Genomic DNA, 22081 nt, shown 5'->3' with positions numbered 1-22081 from the left:
GAGACATCTTGTTAATCTTAGTTTTTTCCTATTCCATGATCAGAAATGTGAATGTTGTCTTTCATTTTATAACTGACAATATACAAACACCAGTTGCATTGTGTGAAAAGAGGTGATGTTGATGTCCATATCAGAAAATACACCATTTGTTTTGTTTGTTCTGCTGTTCTACGTTCATGAAAATAAACCACTAATATAAAATGCACTGACAGTATATGCTAATAGTGATAAATGCATTGGTATGCATTCAGGGGTGGGGGGAAGATACTTAAAAACATCAAAGTGATTGTGAAGCCATAATTAGAAGAAAATAGTAGTTCTGCTATGTATAGTACTTAACAACCTTTATTTTAGTAAAACACTTTGAATTAACAAACACACTTGTAAATTTTTTGACAGTAATAACTGCAGTATCTCTTATAACATAATTAACAAACATACTAACAAGTCTGTTGAGTGTTAGTGACAAAATTACAGTAACTTATTTGTTTGGACTTTGTAGCCTAAAGAAAAAAGTAACTGTTTATTAAAAAATATTTCAGACACAGGTTCTCCTCTATCATTGTTTAACCAGTTATTAGCCTTCCTTAGCTGGAATTTTTCTTGATTTCTACCAAGTTTACTGGGAGGAGAATCAGACCCTCAGACCTGAGAGAGACTGATTGTATCAGTCAATAAAGAGAAAAACTAAGACCCTCCCAAGGTGGTCTGGATATTTATGAGCATCTCGAAACACAGAAGCATGAGGAAATGTGACAAAATTTTACACTCAATACATGTGGAGATTTCTTATGTAAGGACATATATATAGATACTTGGCATCACTTCACAGGGAAAATTTTCACTACAGGCTGTGAGAATTTCTACTTCAGTGTAAATTTTTTATGCTGCAGGATTAAACATACGCTTACTGGCTTCATAAAAACATGATGATACATTTCCCTTTATTGCCAAAAGGAGCTCTGCCCTCTCTCCTGTATCTTAGTGTCTGAAAAAGCTGATCTCAATAAACAGTGTTGATATTTGACTTTTTTATACCTCTTTGTTCTTCTGATAATTGTTTCATTGTGAATATAGTTCTAGAAATTAGTTATAAATAAGAGTAATTAAGACTAATTAAGCAACTAAGACCAATTAAATAAGTAGCAAGATTAGGATAAATAGATAATTTTTTTCTATTTGCTGAAATGCACATATTTCTGGAATAAAAGAAATACTGTGTTCTGTGATTTAGCCCTGCTGGCAACTAGAACCACACGCCACTTGCTCACCCTTCCCCCTGCCCCAGTGTGATGGGAAGGAGAATCAGGAAACAAAAGGCAAAATTCATGGGTTGAGTTAAAAACAGTTTAATGTAACAGCAAAAAGGTAAAATTATAAGCAATAGCAATAATAACCATGAAAGAGAATACAAAGTGAGGGATACAGAGGAACCCCTCACCAACTTGGAGGAATGATGTCCAGGCTTCTCCCAACAAGCAATCCCTTCAGCAGCAATCTCAAATGCTGAACCGCAGCTCATGATTGGACACACTTTTGTCAAACCCCCTGAGTGGAGACTCAAACCACACCATGTGCCCAAACCAACCACGTCACCCTGCAGGTCCCAGAGAACAAAGAGCCCCTCACCACATGATGCCCCAACAGTGAATGCCTCCAAGCAGTGAGAGTTCCTCTCCCACTGGCTCCCCCACTTTATACTGGGCATGACCTCATATGGTATGGAGTATCCCTTTGGCTAGTTCAGGTCGGCCATCCTGGTTGTAACCTGCCTCAGGTCCCTGTGAGAATTAACCCTGTCTCAGCTGACACAGCACTTTCCAGTCCTTATTCCATACCATTTATGTCATACTCAAGTCTTACACTTACCAAAACATTCCAGTTAATTACTACTACTTTCCCTATTTTTATATATATACACACGTAGATATTATTCCGTTAGTCCATGGCATCATCTTATCTCTCTCAGATGTTCATTGAGTTCATTTAGTTCATGATTTTGAGTTCCACCTGTCATAACAGTCTCTCAGGGCAAGGAACATAGTATGTGGTGTTGAGTTGTTGCACAGCTGGATGCTGCATCTGAATCTCGTAGCTGGTGTATCTGGTATGGTTGTGTCCATGGTTGGCAGGTTATAGGTGGTGACCTCAAGGAAGTTACTGGACATCAGTTGTTGAAGCCAACTCTGGTTCTATCACTGCTGCTGTTAGTATGGCATGTGCTATTATGTAGCAATTACCAGTAACAGTTAACATCATATAGTTCAAATCATGGAGTGTTATCATCTGGATTCAAATTTCCTTGAGGTACACATCGGACTTTTCCATCCTTCAATATTACCCACCAATTTCACCCAGGTCTTTGGGCAAAAGAAACCCCATGGATGAGTTTGCCTTTGCCTGAGGCAGGAGTAACCCAGACTGTCCTCCTTAATGTATTTTTTCATGCGCACTACAGGGCTGGGTAGGGCCAGCTCCAGTGGTAGATCCCCTAGTTTTAACTGACCAGGTGACCTTTGCTGAATGTCAATCCCAGTTTCTGAAGGTTCCATGACCCATTGCTCTTAGTGTAGTTTTTAGCAGTTCATTGTACCATTTGATTTTCCCTGAGGTTGGTGCATGATAAGGAATGTGGTACACCCATTCAGTGCCATGCTCTTTGGCCCAGGTGTCTATGAGGTTCTTTCAGATTATAGCTATTCATTCAGTGTCAGTGTGGTCATGGCTAATTTCGTGCATAATGAAGTAAGCATGCAAACTTCTGTTGTTGTTGGAAGCTGTGTAAGTAATACCTGATCACAGTGTTATAAATGTGTGCTGCTTGCTCCTTAAACTAAATCTAAAAATAATGGGCCCAATCTTCAATTTCTGTAAATTTGAGCAGTGTTGCTGAAATTACTGAGTTTTGAATACCTTACAAGAGTGAAGGAATTAACCAGCTCATTTTAAAAAAGTAACTTACCTGTACATAGAATCCCTGTTTTCTTGTTTTTGAGAGAGGACAAATATTTTACAAAATTAGTGACATATCACATGTATAAAACATAATATGAAGTGATGGCAGAAGTGATTTTCTATCAAATTGGAATAAAATTATTTACAAAACAGTGCAGTCTTCAAAGATCGCCTAACAGGAATGATCTTTTACAAGAATTTAGTTGCATCAGAAATCTAGTTGCATGTCTAGTCAAGTTTTATAGCAATATGTCAGTTCATGTGCTATATCTTGCAAAACCTTGATTTCATGAGCATAATTGTAGAAATCTGTAGGAAGTTCTATAGGTGTTTGTCCTGAAAAGCAGTACTAGTATGGGAGTCATTCACAGTCATAGAAAATCTAGTAATATGGGCAAAAGGCTGACCCCACTTGGGAACACCACCAATTTCTCTGACACCAGGATTTCACCTGTTGTGGTCTACAGCAAAATTTAATACCCACAGTGTTGTAATAATTGAACAGTGCCGCTCTTAGAAAAAGTTAAAAAGAGAAAGACAAATCCATAGCATGTTTAATAATCCTCATGAAATTTTCAGGGTTGCATTTCTTTCATTGTTCTACATGTCAAGTTTCTGTATCAGTCACTTAAGCACTCAGTTCTGTTGTGTTCTTTTTACACATTCATCTGATCTTGAGAGAAAGATAGCTACGTCTAGAAGTAAATGTCTGGACATTGGAGGTAGCTATGAATTTTTTATCCATTCTTCATTGTTCATTCATATGAAACTGTGCACACTTGCATGACTTTCATTGCCTTTATATTTCTTTTAGAGAAGAGGTTAATTTAGTCAGTACTGAAAGGCCACAGTGAAGCAGTATGTGGGGCAGAGCGTTAATACTTTCAAATAACAATGATGCAGACAATTGGCTCTGGCTCCACAGTGCAAGATCCAGTATTTATTCTGTTTGCAGTATTTGGCAATTAAAATTACTTGGTCATAGCCATCCCACCTTTAACAGTGTAATGCTTCAGTTATTGGACTAATTTCATACACCTTTGCTGTGGTGAAGAGGAATCACCTGTAAACCAGATAAGAAAGAAATGGACGGCATGGTGGAAACATTCACTGGAACATGACCAGAAAGCTTAAGAAATAAGTACTGACTTCCATCAGAAAGGACTTAGATTCTCAGGTCTGGGAGAACGAGGGAGATTCAAGATGGGAATAGGATAAAGAATTCAGTTCCACATAGTATAAAGAGAAAACATGCTGGTAGATTGTGAAAGAAATTTGACGTTCAAGAGTTACCAGAAATTTGAACTTGAAGGTTACAAATATGGAGAGATTTATGCACATACACAAAATCTCATTCAGTTAGTGACAAGGCAAAAAAAAAATCTTTGTAATGGATTGCAGGATCAAGGGAGTTCAGTGTGTGTAATGCAGTATGGATTGGTATGGGGTTTGTTTTCTTTTGGTTTGTTTTGGTTTGGATTTTTTGGGTTTTTTTTGTTTTTTTTTTTTTGTGAGAAATGATAGGGGAGGTGAAAAGTTTGGTGTGTCGATACATTTGTCAGTTCTGAAGCTGCTGTTCTTAATCGTGACATGTATAGCTGTGCTCGAGCTTACCTTAACCATTAGGCGGACAGGGTAGCCTGATTGCCTGTTTGAGTCCCATTCTCCCTGCAAGGTCCATACAGTTACTTTGGTAACTTGAGTTACTTTGGTTACTCAAGGGGTCTGTGGCTGTTAACTGTGCTGCCTACCTAGATTAAAACTGACTAGAACATTTGTATGTGACTGTAATCACAGGAGTGACTGCACGTATGAGTAAACTCAAAGGTGAGGGATTGACACAATTTGAAGTATAGGGATTTTTTTTTTATGTGCTATAAATACACATGTAGGTTAGCATTTAGAAGCAAAAACATTTTTTAGTTTGCAATTTTGTTTCCTGTGGTAAGTCATACGGTCAGGCATTATTAGGTTTGGTTTTGGTTGGTTTTTTTTTGTATGACTGGTCTTTTTCACCTTATTCTCAAAGCATAATAATTTCTTCGAAGTAATAGGAGTTCTTAATTATGGAAAGTGAAGTGTTTCTTTTTAAAATTAAACTACCTCAGATTTTGGTTTTCCTTATATTTCTTTCTTCTGATTTTATAAATTTACGAGCAAACTGATCCTGTGTGCGCTATATTCATACCTTCCTTCTTAGTCTCTATGTATACCTGCATATAGCTCTTTGTCTATAGGAAAGGAGAGTTGTGAACATCCTCCTGCTCATTTCCTAGTAGCAGGGGACAAAAGCAGAGAAACCAGTTCACCAAATAAGTTTTCTGAATTTTCAAAATAATAGGAAATCACCGGATTAGTTCATGATGTTTTCAGCTTCTGAAATCAAGTTGAATATCTCAGGTTGGAGTTCCTTGATCAATACAGGCTCCTGCATTGGGAAGAGTGAGAACTATACTTCTTTTAACTCTGCCCAGCAAATGTATGCCTGTGTGCCTGAGTAGAGCTAATTAAATAAGCACAGAAAAAGACCTATCATATCTCCTGATGTTACACTACAGTCTGATACAAATATGTCGAAATGTACATATGAACAGACCATACTACTGTCTGTTGAGGAGGGAGAAAGCACACAAAAAATTGAAACCTTGTGTTCTTCATCCTTAACCGTGTTGGTGGGTTAAGACCAAACAAATGAAAAGAATACATCCAGCGTGCCAATGGGTTTTCTTTGCTGATTTCCATCTCTGTCAGAAATAATGTTATATGGATTCTTCTCCTCACTTGCCTTTTTTCTTTGGTACACTATGTTGCATTATATTGTATTATTACAGTGAAAAGCACTGATGAATGAAAAAAAACTTCAAAGACTTTTTTTTTTTTTCTGGAGTTTTCTGAAAGCTGTCTTCTTTGAGAAGGACATTTGGTATTAGAAGTGAAAGCATCAAAGTATAACTTCTAAATATTTATTGCTAACTCTAATTAGATTTCTTTCCGGTTGTGTCTGCCAGCTTTTGACACAGCGATATGCAAAATTATTGAACCTCCAGAAGCTACTTCTCTAAAGGCGTTCAGTAAAGGAACAGTATACATAGTAGTTGATTCTTGTGATTTCTGAACAGTACGGTAATTCATTCAAGAGGTTTTGTTGTTATTCTATGTGTAAATTACAAGTTTCCAGACAGCCCTAGGGAGCAAGCAACCTTTATGCGTAGTAAAGCCAAAGCTTTAAAACATTTTACATTTTTAATAAATTTATGTGGCTGACTAGGTATATGTTCATATATAAAGATCTTATTTTTACTTAAACAGATCTGAAATTCCTCTTGGTTTGGGTTATCCTTTTGCATTCTTTGACCACCAAGTTCTGCTTCCCTATCCCGTTTGGATATTTGAGTCCAACTATTGAGTGTTTTTTTGTGACGTGCTATATTCTTTGCATCCCCGGTATCAGTAGTCTGACTTCATATGAATTTGTGCCAATAGATTGGTTCTTGTTATCTTCTTATATTCAGAAGGAAAATCAGGTTGAAACCAAGAAGGTTTGCAATGGTGCAGATTTTACCCAATATTTGTATGATTCCTATGAGCAGACTGTAGCTTTGGTGCTGAAGTACAATGATAGATCACTACACATTTTCTGCATATGCAGAATATGCCATTGAGATTCAGATATATAGAAATTTGAGTTCACAGACAGCAAATCCTTGTTCTCAATTATCTTCAGGAAACATTCAGACATTTTAAGGTATAGTTTCAAGAGTTTGCTGAAGACTGATGTTTTCCCAAATTGCTAATTTTTAAACATGCATATCACATAGATGTGAGTGTATCTATATGTATTTACTGTTATATAAGTGAATATTTTGTATTTATATTTATAAATTATAATTAATATGTCTGCATAATTAAAACTTTCAATTCAATTATTTTAAATGGACACACAATATTAATTATACACCTTTGAATTTGAATTAAGATGCAGGGCAATATATTTTGCACAAATAATTTATTATAATTTCATAAAAGATAACTGCTTTCAGTACATACCTCTCTCAAAATGAGCAGTTCTCATTCAGTACACTTGTGCAATGTAAGCTGATTTCCTTAGAGAAAAGAGTGTTAATTAAACCAACATTTTGCAATGCTGATATGCAGAGGACTGCAATTTTCAAAGACTAACAGCTTTGCCAAATAGTTACCAATATTCACTGACACTCCAAAGATTTGGGTGTAGTTTGTTTTTCTTTCCTTTGCCCTAATAGAAGTTCCATTCTTGTTACAAGTACATTGGGCTTAAACTGTAACATTTTTAAGCCCTCTCATTCAAAGCATGAGCACAAATCTCTACACAAATTTTGTAACCACCACAATACTCCTGCCTATGTTTTGCAACATATGTAAGTAGCATAATCCTGAAAGTAGGGAAATTGAGACATGGAGGTTAAGTAATTTATCTGAAGCTAGACAACAAGCAATTAGCAGAGATGGGATTAGCATTACAAAATTTTGGCTCTCTGCCCTCTCTTCTGTCCAGTAGCCAACTGTCACTTACAGTGCTTTTGGCTTCCAATTTTATCTCTTGAGACCAAACTTCACTGATTTTTTTTAAATTCTTCTTACTACTTAGATATAAACTGAGAAGGGAACCATAACTAGGACCGATACTACATTTTGTTTTTATAATAATTGGAAAGAACATATTTGCCTATGAAAGAAAAAACGGAGGGTGCAATCCTTATTGGTAGTTGGTAGTTATATTTCAGTAATGTTATTTTATTTTAAGATGAACGTGAATTGTGCTTTCCAATTATGATGGAGGTTTCAGAATGAAAACCTCTATGGTAGAGCAAATGTAAGTTAACTTTTTCTTGAGAAAGAAACTTTCTATTGTGTCCTATAAAAATCTTGCAAACTTGTATTTTGTGATCCTTCTAAAATACCAAGTATACCTTAAAAACAGTAAATTGGATGAAATCACAGAATGCCTTGCAAGTACTTTCACTAAATTGAAAATGCATTTAATTTAATTTCGTTTCAGACCCTGCTAGGATCTCCTCTGAACATGGATATTTCAGTGGTATGGTCATAATCCCAATTTATGGGGATTCCTTCACTTTAAAAACATAATCACTCCACCGATAAAGCATAATGTAAAGCCCAAATCAACTTCGTTGATTTTGTATTGCCTTCACTGACTCTCTTGGGACCACACACCTGAACTGACAGTTCCAGTTTGGTCTGTGTAGCTTGGTCTCAGAACAGCTGTGGGTTGAGAAAGAAAGGCATAAGACAAGGACAATACATGAGAGGAGAGTAAGAATGGACCAGTGTTTCCTCAAGCAAGGATTAAGCAGAATTGTGGTATTTGATAGTAATTCCTTTTAAGAGAAATGACCAAACAAAAGTGAGGCTCTTCACAAGCTGTGTATACCACATTAATAAAAATCACTTGGCAGTGCTTTTAACTTTGACACTGTAAATAACCTGTATGAATGCAACAAAATAATGTTAGGCTTCTTTAGCTGAGTAACAGAAAAGGTTTGTATTCAGTGGCAAAAGAAGCTGGATAATGCTAGTGTAAGATTTCCTCTTACAGCATGGTATCTGGTCACATGTAACACTCTTGCCCCTCTTCCACCCTGAATTTGTCATTGAGCCCCCCCTTTAACTAGCATGCCCTTGACTGAATGTCAGTTCCATGTAGTGTTATGATTTCTTGGTATCTCGTTTTTAGAGAGGAATAAATTTATGTTAAAATGAGAAGACTGGAAGATATAATTGGTGATATACATATATGGGTAAGCCATGCACAGCATTATGGACTAGGATTATCTGTTTAGGTGTTTTTTTTTAATGACTGAAATTTATATTAAAATCACTTAAGTAACGTGAATAACCATGCAATATTCTTGTAAAGCAAGTGCAATGGTACAGCTACATACAAGGTATCAAGTAATTGTACTCTTCAGTGATTTTGGGTAATAGATTGCAAAACATCATTGTATGAACTGCTGTCACATGTCAGAATTAAATCAGAAATGGACTTGTAGTAATTAGAGTTTTACCTCTATGTAGTGATACATTTCTCTGGTTACGTTTCTACTATTTAATTGAATTTTTGAGCTAATTGCAACTATGTTGTGCGTACCTTTATATGAGGTTTTAGTTCTCACATTCTTGAATGTATTATATATAATGTATACAATATATACTTCAATATATACAATATATACTTCTGCTGGCATAACTTTATTGGAGAGGACTTAGATCAACATATAATGGCTCCTGTAGAATAAGCTGAAAGAGCAGATGCAGTTTTAACTACAAAATTGCACTTTACGAGTAGGATATTTTGTGTGTTGGCAGTGCATTTGCCTTACTGACAACAGTATGTGACTTACAGGAACTTGTATTCACAGCAGGGGCTACACGGTAGGACACTTGCGTAGTACTGATAACGCACAGGATTAAAAATACTGCCCGTGTAAATTCATTCTGATCAGTACTTATATCTGCAGGTTAGTGAGCAGGTTAGTTTACTGTGTTAACCATACTAATGTATATTAAGTGACTTGTAGGCAAGTAACTGGGACAATCCACTGGGGCCTTTAGTGAGTGGATCTTTTCTAATACTCATAAATGGTTTTCTGGCCTATTTTATTAATGTCTGCTTATGCATCAGTAATGTATCATCTTACAGGCCACACTGACCTGTCTTTTAGTACAGCTGAAGCCTGGCTGCATGGCATAGCTCTCACAGCACTGCTGCTAAGAGGAACATATATTCTCTTTACTTGGCTGGACATCTAATTTAAGTTTCACATAATCGAGTGTTGTGGGCAAATGGTAAATATTATTTTACAACTAACAGAGAGGTGTTTATCAAGTTCTGGGATGACATAGTTCTAACCTTGTAAGAATGAAAGATTTATGAGGCTCTACTGAACAGTATTGTTCTATTTCATAGCAAGTATAATGAAATAGTCTTTTTATTAACCAGTTTAGCTCAGTAAATTGCACTTATGTCAAGTCATGCCGTCTCTTAATGCCAGTTCTCAAGTTGAAACTCATCTTAAACCCCTTAGTGCCTCAAACTGTCCGTGTTTATATGGACGTTGATTTGTCCCAAGTAAAAACTGTCTGCCCCTCTGCAGTTTAATGCTTTAACCCAACAAAGAAAGAGGTGTAAAACTATGTGTTTATCACCAGGACAAGACATGATTCTGTCCAGAGTACTTCAAAAGAACAGAAGGTAAAATTGCCTCGTCACCAAGTTGAAGGTCGGTTATTGCATTTGAGACAACTTTGCTGAATATAAATGTCACCTTTATATAACCAAGGAATAGACTGGGTGTATTCCTTATCTGTTGGGGGTGAAGGCTGAGGACTAGTATTTGGCCAGAGGCTTGGTCCCAAGGCTAAGCCTCTTTGCCTTACCTGAAAAACATAAGTGCAGAAGGAAGGTGTTCTTACTTTTAGTAGCTGCAATAGAAGGATTGAATGACTCCAAATTGTCTATCACCCATGTTTTTATAGACTTTGATAACATATGTGTTTAGATTAATAAATTTTTCTTTTGTTTACCCTCAGCTGGCATGATCTGGGGGTCATTTTACAGTAAATGGATAACTTTAAGGCATTTTACCCATATAGACAGGTTGTGCAGAAGACTGGGATCTTGGGTCACTTTCACAAAATGTTGTAGCAGTTTGTAACAATGCTTTTCCTGTTTGATGTGCTGGCCAGTTGAGGTATTGGTAACAAGGCAGTTTGCCTTTAGTGGTGGAAGAGGAAGAAGATACTTAGAGTCATGTGGTCTCTTTTCAGACAGAATTTTATTAATTTCTCTTCTGCTTGAATAGGAGTTATGAGAATTTGCTTATATGGGTGCCTTGTCAAGCATTAACACTGAACTATATTTAATATGTAGATTTTAATGGTTTCTTTTGTCTTTGAGTCATTAAGTAGGCGATTTTCCTTTCACAGTTGCTAATCATCAATTTGCTAATCTCCTCTGTGTGTAAATGGCCAAGTATACGTTCTGTTTTGCTTAGATTAAAAAAAAAAAATAGCAGAAGCTTCACTCATTTGTTACAATGCCCCAATTTTATTCTTCCTAGCTTTGGTACCTATCTTTTAGGAGATTTTTAAGACTGAAACACCAATAAAGGCCATCTCTCTAGTCATAACCCAGATACTCTCAGTCATTAGTTGAAACTCTGACCTGTAGGATCTAGTTATCGCCCTCTTCTCTTAGAGCAAAACTCCTCTGGAAAGGGATCAGCTTGCCTGGCATTTTAAGATCCACTCGTTCTACTTCGCACGCTGAAAAGGAGTGTCAGCTCTCGGTTACCAAATAATTCATATGCAGTCCACAGACATTAAATTTTGAAACAGAAGCAGTAGAGGGCTTTGAAGCGGAACTTTCTTTCATTAAATTAGTGAATATGACAAGGTTATGTAATGTTCCTGGGGGATGAAGTGGTGCACGTCACTAACCTTTTGGTTTCAAGAGGCTTTATGCTTTTCATTTGCTGCTGGAAGAAGGCTTAGTACTGGATTACATAGCAAGTTGCTCTTTCTAACTCAGATAGATTAAGCCCGCCCCGATTTTACATATATTGTATGTGATAAATATTATGTATACACACAACCTTATACCTATTTTCTACTGTGCATTAGAACACATATGCTGGTCTGTAACTTAACAGCATGTGTGCAGTTGGGTTAAATTTACAGTTTTAGAATTCCTATAAGCATGAGAATGGTACCTACACCTTTCAGTGCATCCTGATTATCTTTTCTTAAAGTAGCGTAAACCAGAATTCTTGTGTAGAAACAGCTGAAGAGACATTGGAGTGAACAACAGGGGATTTAGAAACAAATGTGTAAAACTGTTTCATTTTCTGTAGTGATATTTAAAAGAACATTAAAGTTTGTAGTGAAGGTAGTGGGTGTGTAGCTCTGGCAGTTAAAGCTATATGCACAGTTTGGGGGCTGAAGGCAAGAGAAGACAGAAGTGGGAATAGGTTTTGTTTCAGGAGCCTTATCCTTTGTCCTGATCACGGAGGAGTTAGACTCCGATGGCCCGTCAGCCCTTGCTTCGCCTTAGGCTTATTGTGATAGCACTCTGCCAAGGCGGCAGTTAATGGCTGTTCTCAGTTTTACAGTAAGTGTCCTAGTAATTTGTCATGAAACCAACTTAAATTCTTATCAGGTTGTCTGCAACTGTTTTAGTAGAAAAAGCACAGCAATAAATTCTTTAGCTTTGTCCTACTTTGGGTGTAAATGTGTTGGGCTATAGTATTAATAAAAGCTTTTTTTGCAGCTTTCACACATAGGTTCTTCTTTCTCACAGTTATTATAAACTATAAATGAATATGGGGGTTGCGGGGGATGTGGGGGGGGTGGGAGATGATGATATTAGTTGGCAAATAAATAAATGTCTCCTGCTGTCTGTGTTGGTTTGTATTCCTTTTATGTCCCTAGGGCTCAGATAATGTCTTTCTCTAAAAAAGCGTACATAATCCACAATGAAATGAGCTGGTGCACAGCCTAGAGGTACAAATTAGGAATGTGCTATTTTAACATTAGACAATTTGGAAAATGTAGTCTGCCTATTCTACCTGTAAGGCCTTACTTGTAAGTGTGTCATTTGATTTCATATTTCAGGAAAGAATGAATTCAGTGGTCAACCTAGTAAACTGGCACTATGCCTTGCAGAAAATTTGAAAACATAGAGATAGGCTTGACTTCTAATATTTTCCTGGGAGAAATCAGGAAGTGCTAATCTTTTTTGAAACACTTGCTGCAACGTGTAGGGTGGGTATGCTCTGGCTGATGGAAGGCTGGGGAACTGGAGATAACTGCAGAGTGGGAAAACAAAAAACAAACACCCACCCAAAAAACCCAGACTTTTTTGACATAATTGTTTCTTCAGAGGGCTTTTGTTTTTAGAAGAATATGTGTAGCAGAAAGAAGGTGGGGAGATAAATGTTGTGATATATTATAAAGACTTTATGGGCATTGTTGTAGGGACTGGGTTTTTAAGAGGATATTGTGGTGCCTGTAAAGGGAAATGACTTAGTTTCCTTCACCCTGGATTTAGAGAGACCTGTGTTTATAGCTGCAGATATTTTTTTGTGAACTGAATGGATCAAGGTCTTCAGCTGGAATTCGTTGGCATAGCAGGGTTACTGGTTATTATAGTTACAAAGACAAAAACCTGGTAATTTTCATTCACAGGATAATAAAGTATTCAGCTGCTCAGAGTATCATGGCATGTGGAGATTGCATTGTTGCTACTCTTATTGCTGAAGGATGTAAGGATGATGCAGTTTTAAGATGTTTACATTGAGAAACAGGAAAATTTCATGAGCTTGTCACTGACAGACGAGCCTTTAGTAACATACCAGTTGGTAACTTTAGGATTTCTTTATGCAGATTTCATGAATACAAATTGATGCTCATCTGTCCTTACAGAAATAAAAAGCTAATTAACTTTCTTACATAGCCAATTTGCAGAGCTACTGTAAGTGCAGGTTAGAATTAAGGCAAAACAATTGCTTATAATAATGATCAGTCTAACTGATGTCACAAATTATGATTAATGAGTAAATTAGCAGTGAATGCTGTAAGTAAGTGTGCTTTGAAAATTCTTTTTAATAAATAAATGAGCCCAAAAAGCTTTTTTATTAAATATTATGTATATACATGATAGATTTGAGTACATTAGCTCCTAGAGGAATTGTGAAAATAATAATAACTCATATAATTTTAATGTATATATGTAGTCTCAGGCTGAGATTACATGCAACGTTTACCTGTTTGTTCATTTTTACCATGACAGGAGCCTTCACTGTTACTGAATGTGAACCAGTTTATGTCCTGTTTCCTTAGAATATATAGCAGTTTCTGATAAGTCAGTGGTATGCAGGGAATATAACATAGTGGGTTGTGAGGTGAATAAATGTGTGGGTTTTTTTTTTCTTTCACCTCATGTGGGAATTTTCTGAGTGCATAATTTGGCATAGGAAGAATGACTGCAGAATTATAACTAGGAATGGGTCCAGTCTCATTCCCCTCTGAAACTTGATATCACTAGACCAGTAATACACCGGGACTCTGCACTAAGTGACAGTGATTCTTGTGATGGTGTGTGTGAAGTATCCCAAAGTGCACAGGCACCTGGTAGACCACATTGTTCATGCTCAACCTGCATTTCTGAGTGGCAGATGAAAAGGTTCCATGGGAACAGTTGTGAATGTATCATCTTCAAGCTTTTATTGCTACAAAGCAAGTCTTAACAAGCAAAAAGTTACTGTAATTTTTCAGGAGTCTCTTGAAACATCAGTATATGTTAATTTACAATAATATAGTATATTTGAAAGAAGCATCTTAGCATGTTTAATATTTTCTGATTCTGTGATACCTTATTAACACTTGTTATGAATGCTGACAAAGGATATGATGTGATATGATTTTTTGAATTTTTTTCTGATGTAGGAAACATTTTCGTATTTCAAGCATATGGTGGAGTTTAATTACAAGTTAAATTATGGTATGTTAGGAGCTGCCATGCACCCAAATAGAGGGTCTAGAAACAGAAATACATTAAAGTCTGCGTTCTCTGTATATCTTGTTCATAATAGGTCCACATGCTGAGCTTGCTGTATGGAATGCAGACATTCCATCAGCTCTCACTTTAAAGAAGGTGATGTCTTATCTTATTCATCTCTTAATTATAGAAATTATGTCCATAAAATGTCTCTACACAAGAATATCTCTCAGTAGTTGTGGAAAGAAAGGAGCTGAACTACTAATTCAAAAACATTTTGTCAGACATTTTATTTGAGTGCAGGGGAAGAGTATTATGTATAGAACAACAAGGTTAAACCAGTTAGATAATTCTGTAACATGATGCTGTACTTAGCAAAAGACAATGTGGAAGTGCAAAAGAGAAGAAAGAGCTTTCTTATATTTGTGCAAAGCTATCAGAATGTTCCAAGCCAAGTAAAATATATTAGTGTCAGGTTATAAATACATTTTATGGAGCTTCAATATGCAAAAAGGACAGCTTCTTTCTGGATATTGGTACACTATTTCAGAAGTTTCTGTGCCTACTTGGGACAGATTGACTGTTTGGTGAAGCAGCAACGTTACCTCAATGGCTTTAAAATCCTTAAGGCAAAGGAATTGAAGCTCAGTATATTTAAGGTGAGCTAGGAATAAATTCTGTTTTCCTTCAGGTATTAGAGTGTAGTTTGCAGTAGTTCAATAGTTGTCACTTGAGCTTCTCAGGAGTGCCAGCAAGAAGTGCATAACAAGCAGCAGAGGGTGGGAACCCTCAGACCTAGGATGGCAAAGCTTGTGGTACTCTCCATAAGTCCAAGTTATGGAAATCTTCTACTGTAAAATTTTTTGTTTGACATGGTGTCAACATTCAATATCAGCACAAAAAAAGGAGTGGGTGCTGGTAGACAAACAAGCTGAAACAAAACTTTTGGGTTTTTTGCATGTAATAGCCAATATTGCTGCAATTTTGATAGAATTATAGAATCATTGCAGTTGGAAGAGACCTTCAGGATCATCGAGTCCAAATATAATCTAACCTAGCTTGATCACTAAACCATGTCCCTAAGAACCTAATCTAAACACCTTTTAAACATCTCCAGGGATGGTGACTCCACCACTTCCCTGGGCAGCCTGTTTCAATGCCTGACAACCCTTTCAGTGAATAATTTTTTCCTCATATCCAATCTAAACCTCTCCTGGGACAACTTGAGGCCATTTCCTCTTGTCCTATCACTTGTTACTTGGGAGAAAAGACCGACACCCTCCATGCTACAACCTCCTTTCAGGTAGTTGTAGACAGCGATAAGGTCTCCCCTCAACCTCCTTTTCTCCAGGCTGAACAGCCTCAGCTCCCTCAACTGCTCCTCATCAGACTTGTGCTCCAGGCCCCTCACCAGCCTCATCACCCTCCTCTGCTCTCTCACCAGCACCTGAATGCCTTTCTTGTGATGAGAGGCTCAAAACTGAACACAGGATTCAAGGTGGGGCCTCACCAGTGCTGAGCACAGTGGCACAATCACTTCTTCAGTCCTGCTGGTCACGCTATTCCTGATAAAAGCCAGGATGCTGTTGGTCTTTTTGGTCACCTCAGTACACTGCTGGCTCATGTTTAGCCAGCTGTCAATCAACATACCCAGATCCTTTCCTGCCAGGCAGCTTTCCAGCCACTCTTTGCCGAGCCTGTAGCGCTGCCTGGGGTTGTTGTGACCCAAATGCAGGACTTGGCACTTGGCCTTGTTGAACCTCATACAGTTGCCCTCAGCCCAACGATCGAGGCGGTCCAGATCCCTCTGTATGGCCTTCCTACCTTCCAGCAGAGCAACATTGCCACCCAGTTTGGTGTCATCTACAAACTTGCTGAGAGTGCACTCAATCCCTTCATCCAGATCACTGATAAAGAGATCAAACAGAACTGGCCCCTATATTGAGCCCTGGGGAACACCACTAGTGACTGGCCGCCGACTGGATTTGGCGGCGCTCACCACAACTCTTTGCGCCCAGCCATGCAGCCAGTTCTTTATCCATCGAAGAGTACACCCATCAGGGGTATGAGCTGCCAGCTTCTCCAGGAGAATGCTGTGATGATGCCCACAAGAGAATTCAAGTCCAGAAATACGAGGTGCTGGTTTTAACTGAATTTTGCTTTTGTTATTTTGTTCACATTTCTGTTATTTTAATTGCAACTTTATTGAAATGTAACCAAGTAGAGTATCAGAAGAGCTGGAAGGCTTTGTTATCATAGCTGGTAACCTATTACATCTGGGTTTTTTTGGCAGATTTAATTGCACTGGAAGGTTCCCATATAGATTGTTGCTGTGCTTAATGAAGTGTGCTGTAGAGAGTTTTTGCTGGACTCTACACTGCTGTTGTTAAGGGAGATTGAAAATAGTTGTCAGTTCTCAATCAAAATTGCCCTCATGTTAATAAGCACAACTGTGTGTGCAGAGTAATTGTGTTTTCTATTAGAGTGCCTAGCAGCTTAGGTCAGAATCAATGTCAAGAAACTGCCAACATTAATTGTGGAGATAATTTGTGTCAAACCTTAATTAATAACCTTTATAAAGATAAAGGCAACAAATACTACTTTTCATTTTTTATTCTGTTCGGTTATGATTTCACATACCCTTACACTGATGATGGTCACTTTATGTGTAATGAGGTGAACATGTTGATTGAATAATGCAAAGATGGATTGTGTAATACCTAACTTTCTCCATGGTTGGCTGGCTACTTTCACCACAGTCTGAAGATCTCTTGACCATAAGTGAGTTTATCCTCACAACACCTATTAAACATGCAGACATTATTATCCTTCTGATGCAACTGCAGAGCCTGAAGCGGAGAATTTAACTCATTTGCCAAATTAATTGTAATTTTCTGAATTTAAAGATGAACTGCTAAAAATGGCCACGGTATGTATGAAAATGTCATCATGGTTCTCTTCTATAGTGGAATATGAAGCTTTTTTATCGATGTAAATAATAATCAGTCTTTACATACAATAATATAGTATTCACTTAGTCTCTTATAACTCTTGTATTTACATACATTGTCCGTACATACAATCTTAAAACCATGTTTTTATTGAAAAGTATCTGCAAATAGGGAATTGCATCATTATGTAACAGCTGTGCTTGTTTTTTGCCTCAAATGCTTTGTAGCAAGTGGTGTTAGTTAACAAACAACAGCTTTACTAGTTGCCAGTCAAGCAAAAATTCACATAGGACTGGAAAAATACTGTTCTTCAGGTAGCTATCAAAGCCACATTAGGTATTCTGCCCAATTTCTGCAGCTCCACTCTGTAGATACAGCTCTGCAGGAGCTAGTAAGCAATATTCTTAAGGATTTATAGCATTTATGGTCCTTTACCAGGTTTGGCCCAGTCCTAGATGAAGAAATTGTCAGGAAACTGATTTTACCTCCAATAGCAGTTTAGTGGAAAATTTTTAATTTCGTATATGTTGCTATGTGCACTGCTTGATAAACAGCTTTGCAGAGTGTTGGAGATGAAAGGGATTTTGTTTGTTTCCTTTGTGTTTAGCAGCAATGGGAAAGCTAAATGGTCATACGGGTTGAATTAGTGCATGCTCTCTTGTGTTTATCTCAGCTGCACTATTCGAGAGTTTGTCTCTGAGTGTCTGATGAGGAGAGAAGGGATTCCCCTTTTTTTACATTATTTTATTGTTGTAACCACTAATATAATATATTGCATATTAGTAAAAGCATATCAACCGTAGATGCCATCGTGACTGGCAGTGACATATAACCTAATAGTACAATACGATGGGTTTGTGTTTTTTTTGTTGTTGTTTGTTTGTTGTTGTTGTTGTTGTTGTTTGGGGGTTTTTTGTTTGTTTTGTTTTGTTTTTGTTTGTTTGTTTGTTTTCCCCAGAGCTAATTTAACACAGTTCAACATGGTCTTTACTTATTGTATTTTGTCACTTTTCTTCTGGTTTTGGTTTAAAAATCTGCAGTTCTTCTGGTTCCAAGATAGTTAAGTGAAGTGTAACAGGACTCGATGATCAGCACGGCTCTTAAATTTAGTTGTTTTCTCTCCTTGACCCTTGGTATGCATGGCAAAATTAGCAAATTTTCCATGGCTGAGTGAGGCATAGATCTAGAATTTGAAAGCTACCCATGAACTACTATACATAGTTACTTTGTGCTGATGGATTTGCCCACACAGTGTTTTTATTTCTTTGGTTTGAGGTTCGACATGGTATTCACAAAATGTCACAAAAAATAAAAAGAGAATGGCAGTGCATCATTTTTCACTTGATGGCATGCAGTCACAACTTGTGCCACAGAATATCAGCATATCAGATCCAATCATGTCTCTTTATATATCAGAGTGCTGAATTAATACATGCATAGGAAAAGATTCAAAGCTAGCAGTTTTGGTGAAACCCAGATGGTCTTCATCAGAATACATTTCAGTCTTTTCTGTGGTCCAGGCATAAAGTATGCAACTTGGGAAAGGATTTTTAGTTTATTTGCTCTAAATGTATTTTATTTGCCATGGTTCTGGCTATTTTTTGACATCAGAAAAGTTCTTTCTTAAGTTCTCCATGGCAGTAGTGGCACACTATTCTGCTGTGCTCAGACTTGCTGTTGCGTTTGGTTTCATGGACATATTGACCAGGCAAAATTAGCACAACAGATAGTTCAAGGACACTTGAGCATTCTGAAAAGTTGAGCTATAACTATTTTGCCTGATACTTCTAATAAAGAAAAAAAAAATGTAGATTTTCAGGAACATTATATTGTTGCTGAATTTTTTGAAAATTATCTTTGTGACTGGTGTGCTACACATTAGGGGTAGGGTAATAAAGCCTCATTGTGTTTTTTAATTTAGGAGAATCTGCGTAGTCTCATATTTAATGTAGCACCATAACAACAACGTATTGAGTTTGTTTTATAATAATGACCACTTAATGTTTTCTTGGCATTTCAAATTATTTCAGCATTTCTTCCAATGTTACATGAATGCATACTTGTAGTAGTCTGCTGGGTTTCTGACATTTAAGTAAACATGCTGACAAGAAGTATTGCTCATGGAAAGACCGGTTCAGCAGAATAAGACATCAGAAGTTTAAGAGTGGTAATTTAGAAATGAACGCTAATACAATACAGGTACATAAATGTCAGAACTAGAGAGGAAAGTGAAGAAGAGCGAAGAAGTATAGAACAGAAAGGAGATGACTGCTGAAAGTTGAAGATGAGAGCAAAAAATGCATTGTGAGAGCTGCTGTAGAGCAACTACATATAACAGCCTGAAACTGAGAAAGACTGTATAGCAAGTACCTGAGTTTTTATCTTTTATTTTCCCTAAGTATTCACTTCATATAATTCAAATTAGCATCTTAAAGTTTATTGGATCTCTAAAAAATTCTCAGCTAAGAAAGAGAATGATGTAAATATTTATAGGAAATCTTCAGCATTTCTGTACTATGGTTAGATGTTCATAAGAAATCTTTAGAAGTCGAGTCTTGGTGCAAGATTGAAAGTTTTGTTTCATCACAAGGCTAATAAATTCATTTTAATTATGTTATAACAAAAATAGAAGGAAAAATAATAATTAATTAAAACACCTTTTCCTACTTTTAAAATGATTTCTCCATTTCTCTTTCCTCCCCTGTTGTTGTGATAGTGGGATCTTTTTTCACTTTTTTCACTTTCCTTTTTCTGACAGAGTAGAATAATGTGGGAGTGAACAGGAGCTATATGTGAAACTGTGCCCGAGCATAAATCTCTCTTCTGTTATAGCCCTTTTTTCATGGACTCTTAATACATAGTCATTTATGTTCACCACAGCAAACTTAAAAATTCTCCTCCTAAATGTCACTGATTTTAATGCCTCAAAGGTGAGAATCCTGTTTTCATGATATCCTGTCATCATAACATCAAGTCATGAATCATGATCTTATTCCAGCTGATTGATGAGATCATTTTGCAACAGAAGACAAATTGAGTATTTTATTTATAATGGTCATAAATTATAACGTGTGATCTTGCTATTCTGATTCTATCAGATTTCCATTTTAACACAAATTTTGCTATTAAAATCTGTAAGTACTTTCCTAACCTTTTAGTTACTTTTTTTTAATGCTTTTTTTCTTGCAGGTGAATACTGTCATTGGAGAAACAAAACATTTCTTTTTTTTTTTTTTTTTTCCATTTTGAAATTATGACATGGTTCTTTTTTATGTTTACTAGTTAGATTAATTTTGGTGTTTTTTTTGTTTGTTTCAGCACCACCAAAGTTTACAAGAACTCCCGTTGACCAGACAGGGGTTTCTGGAGGAGTCGCCTCGTTCATCTGTCAGGCCACAGGAGATCCAAGACCTAAAATTGTCTGGAACAAAAAGGGAAAGAAAGTCAGCAATCAGAGATTTGAGGTATTAGGTCCATTGTTCTGTTCCTCTGAAAAACATTTAATTCCAGCTTTTCTTCTAATCCCAATATGTGTGATATATTATCAGTGATTAAGCAAAATAGATATGATTGTCAGTCATAATTTAGTAGAAGCATTTTTTTGGAGTTTTTATTTTGTAAACTGGTTATGCATAACACTGTTAAAGACAAAACTGCTTCTGCTTTTTTCTAAACTGTCATGATCTAACTGGGGAGCCTTGACGAGCTTCTGTTCAGCCTGCTATCTTTTCCATGAAGGAGATGGGGAAAATTATTTGAGCAATAATTTCTGTCTCCAGAGATCAAGCCACCTCCTTTTGTGACAGTGCTTCGAAAAGACCCAGGCTGCTGCTTCTCCTACCACAGTTGCTTACCGCTGTTTCAGAAAGAGATTAAAGAGACACTGTAGTTCCTGCTGCTGAAGAGGAAATGTAAAACTTGTTTGCTTTTGATTCTTGTTTTTAAACAATAACCTAGGAAAGGGCTTTAGAGAAACTGTTTCCTCTCTCTCCGCAGTCTTCAATTAAAGGAAACAGTGAAGATAATCTATTCAAAGGATACTGGTTATTTGGGGGAAATAAGACAACTAATATCATTATTCTTTTAGTTGCAGGAAAAAATAGTATCAGTATGGCTTGACCTTTAACATGAAGGAAAAAACTCAGGAAATGGTAGAAAGCTTTTAGAAGGGATACCAAAACTGGCACTAAGACTGTATAATTTTCACTGAATCTATTTTTGCTATTTTCAGTGTTAAATAATAATTTTCCGCATTAAGAAATCAACTGAAATAAACTGTTTGGAAGTTGACTAATTTGTTTATAAACCAGTTATGATATGCATTTTGTGAGCAAATTATCTAATATGCACCTGAATACTGAAGTCTTCTGTGTTAATTTTCAGTAGTATTTGGGAACATTCCTTGCCCTGGCTTTCCGGTTAGATTTATGTCAGCAGCAAATAATGGCATTTCTTTTATAAACTAAATTTTTTTAATTCATCTTCCATTCAAAAATATTTAAAAGCATTGAAATTTGTTTATTAACGAGTATGATGCTTTGCTTTTATATTTAATACAATGTGAGAAATAAAAGTACGAATTTAAATGTGACTTTCTAGTGCCAAGAACTGTTTGCAC

The 22081-nt window shown here is 36.6% G+C and overlaps 1 protein-coding gene across 10 annotated transcripts in view; it reads left to right on the top strand.

The window, feature by feature from the left end:
- Positions 1 to 22081, top strand: part of PTPRD (protein tyrosine phosphatase receptor type D) — a 366746-nt gene that overhangs the window by 126197 nt on the left and 218468 nt on the right. For all 10 annotated transcript variants that reach the window (XM_065046079.1, XM_065046078.1, XM_065046083.1 and 7 more), the window contains exon 3: positions 20782 to 20927. In XM_065046079.1, coding sequence (XP_064902151.1) covers positions 20782 to 20927 — 146 coding nt within the window. The remainder of the gene's footprint in view (positions 1 to 20781; positions 20928 to 22081) is intronic.

This window comes from Columba livia, chromosome Z, assembly GCF_036013475.1.
Source record: "Columba livia isolate bColLiv1 breed racing homer chromosome Z, bColLiv1.pat.W.v2, whole genome shotgun sequence".
In the NCBI taxonomy this organism is placed as follows: Eukaryota; Metazoa; Chordata; class Aves; order Columbiformes; family Columbidae; genus Columba; species Columba livia.
This window is presented reverse-complemented; position numbering and strand designations above follow the sequence as displayed.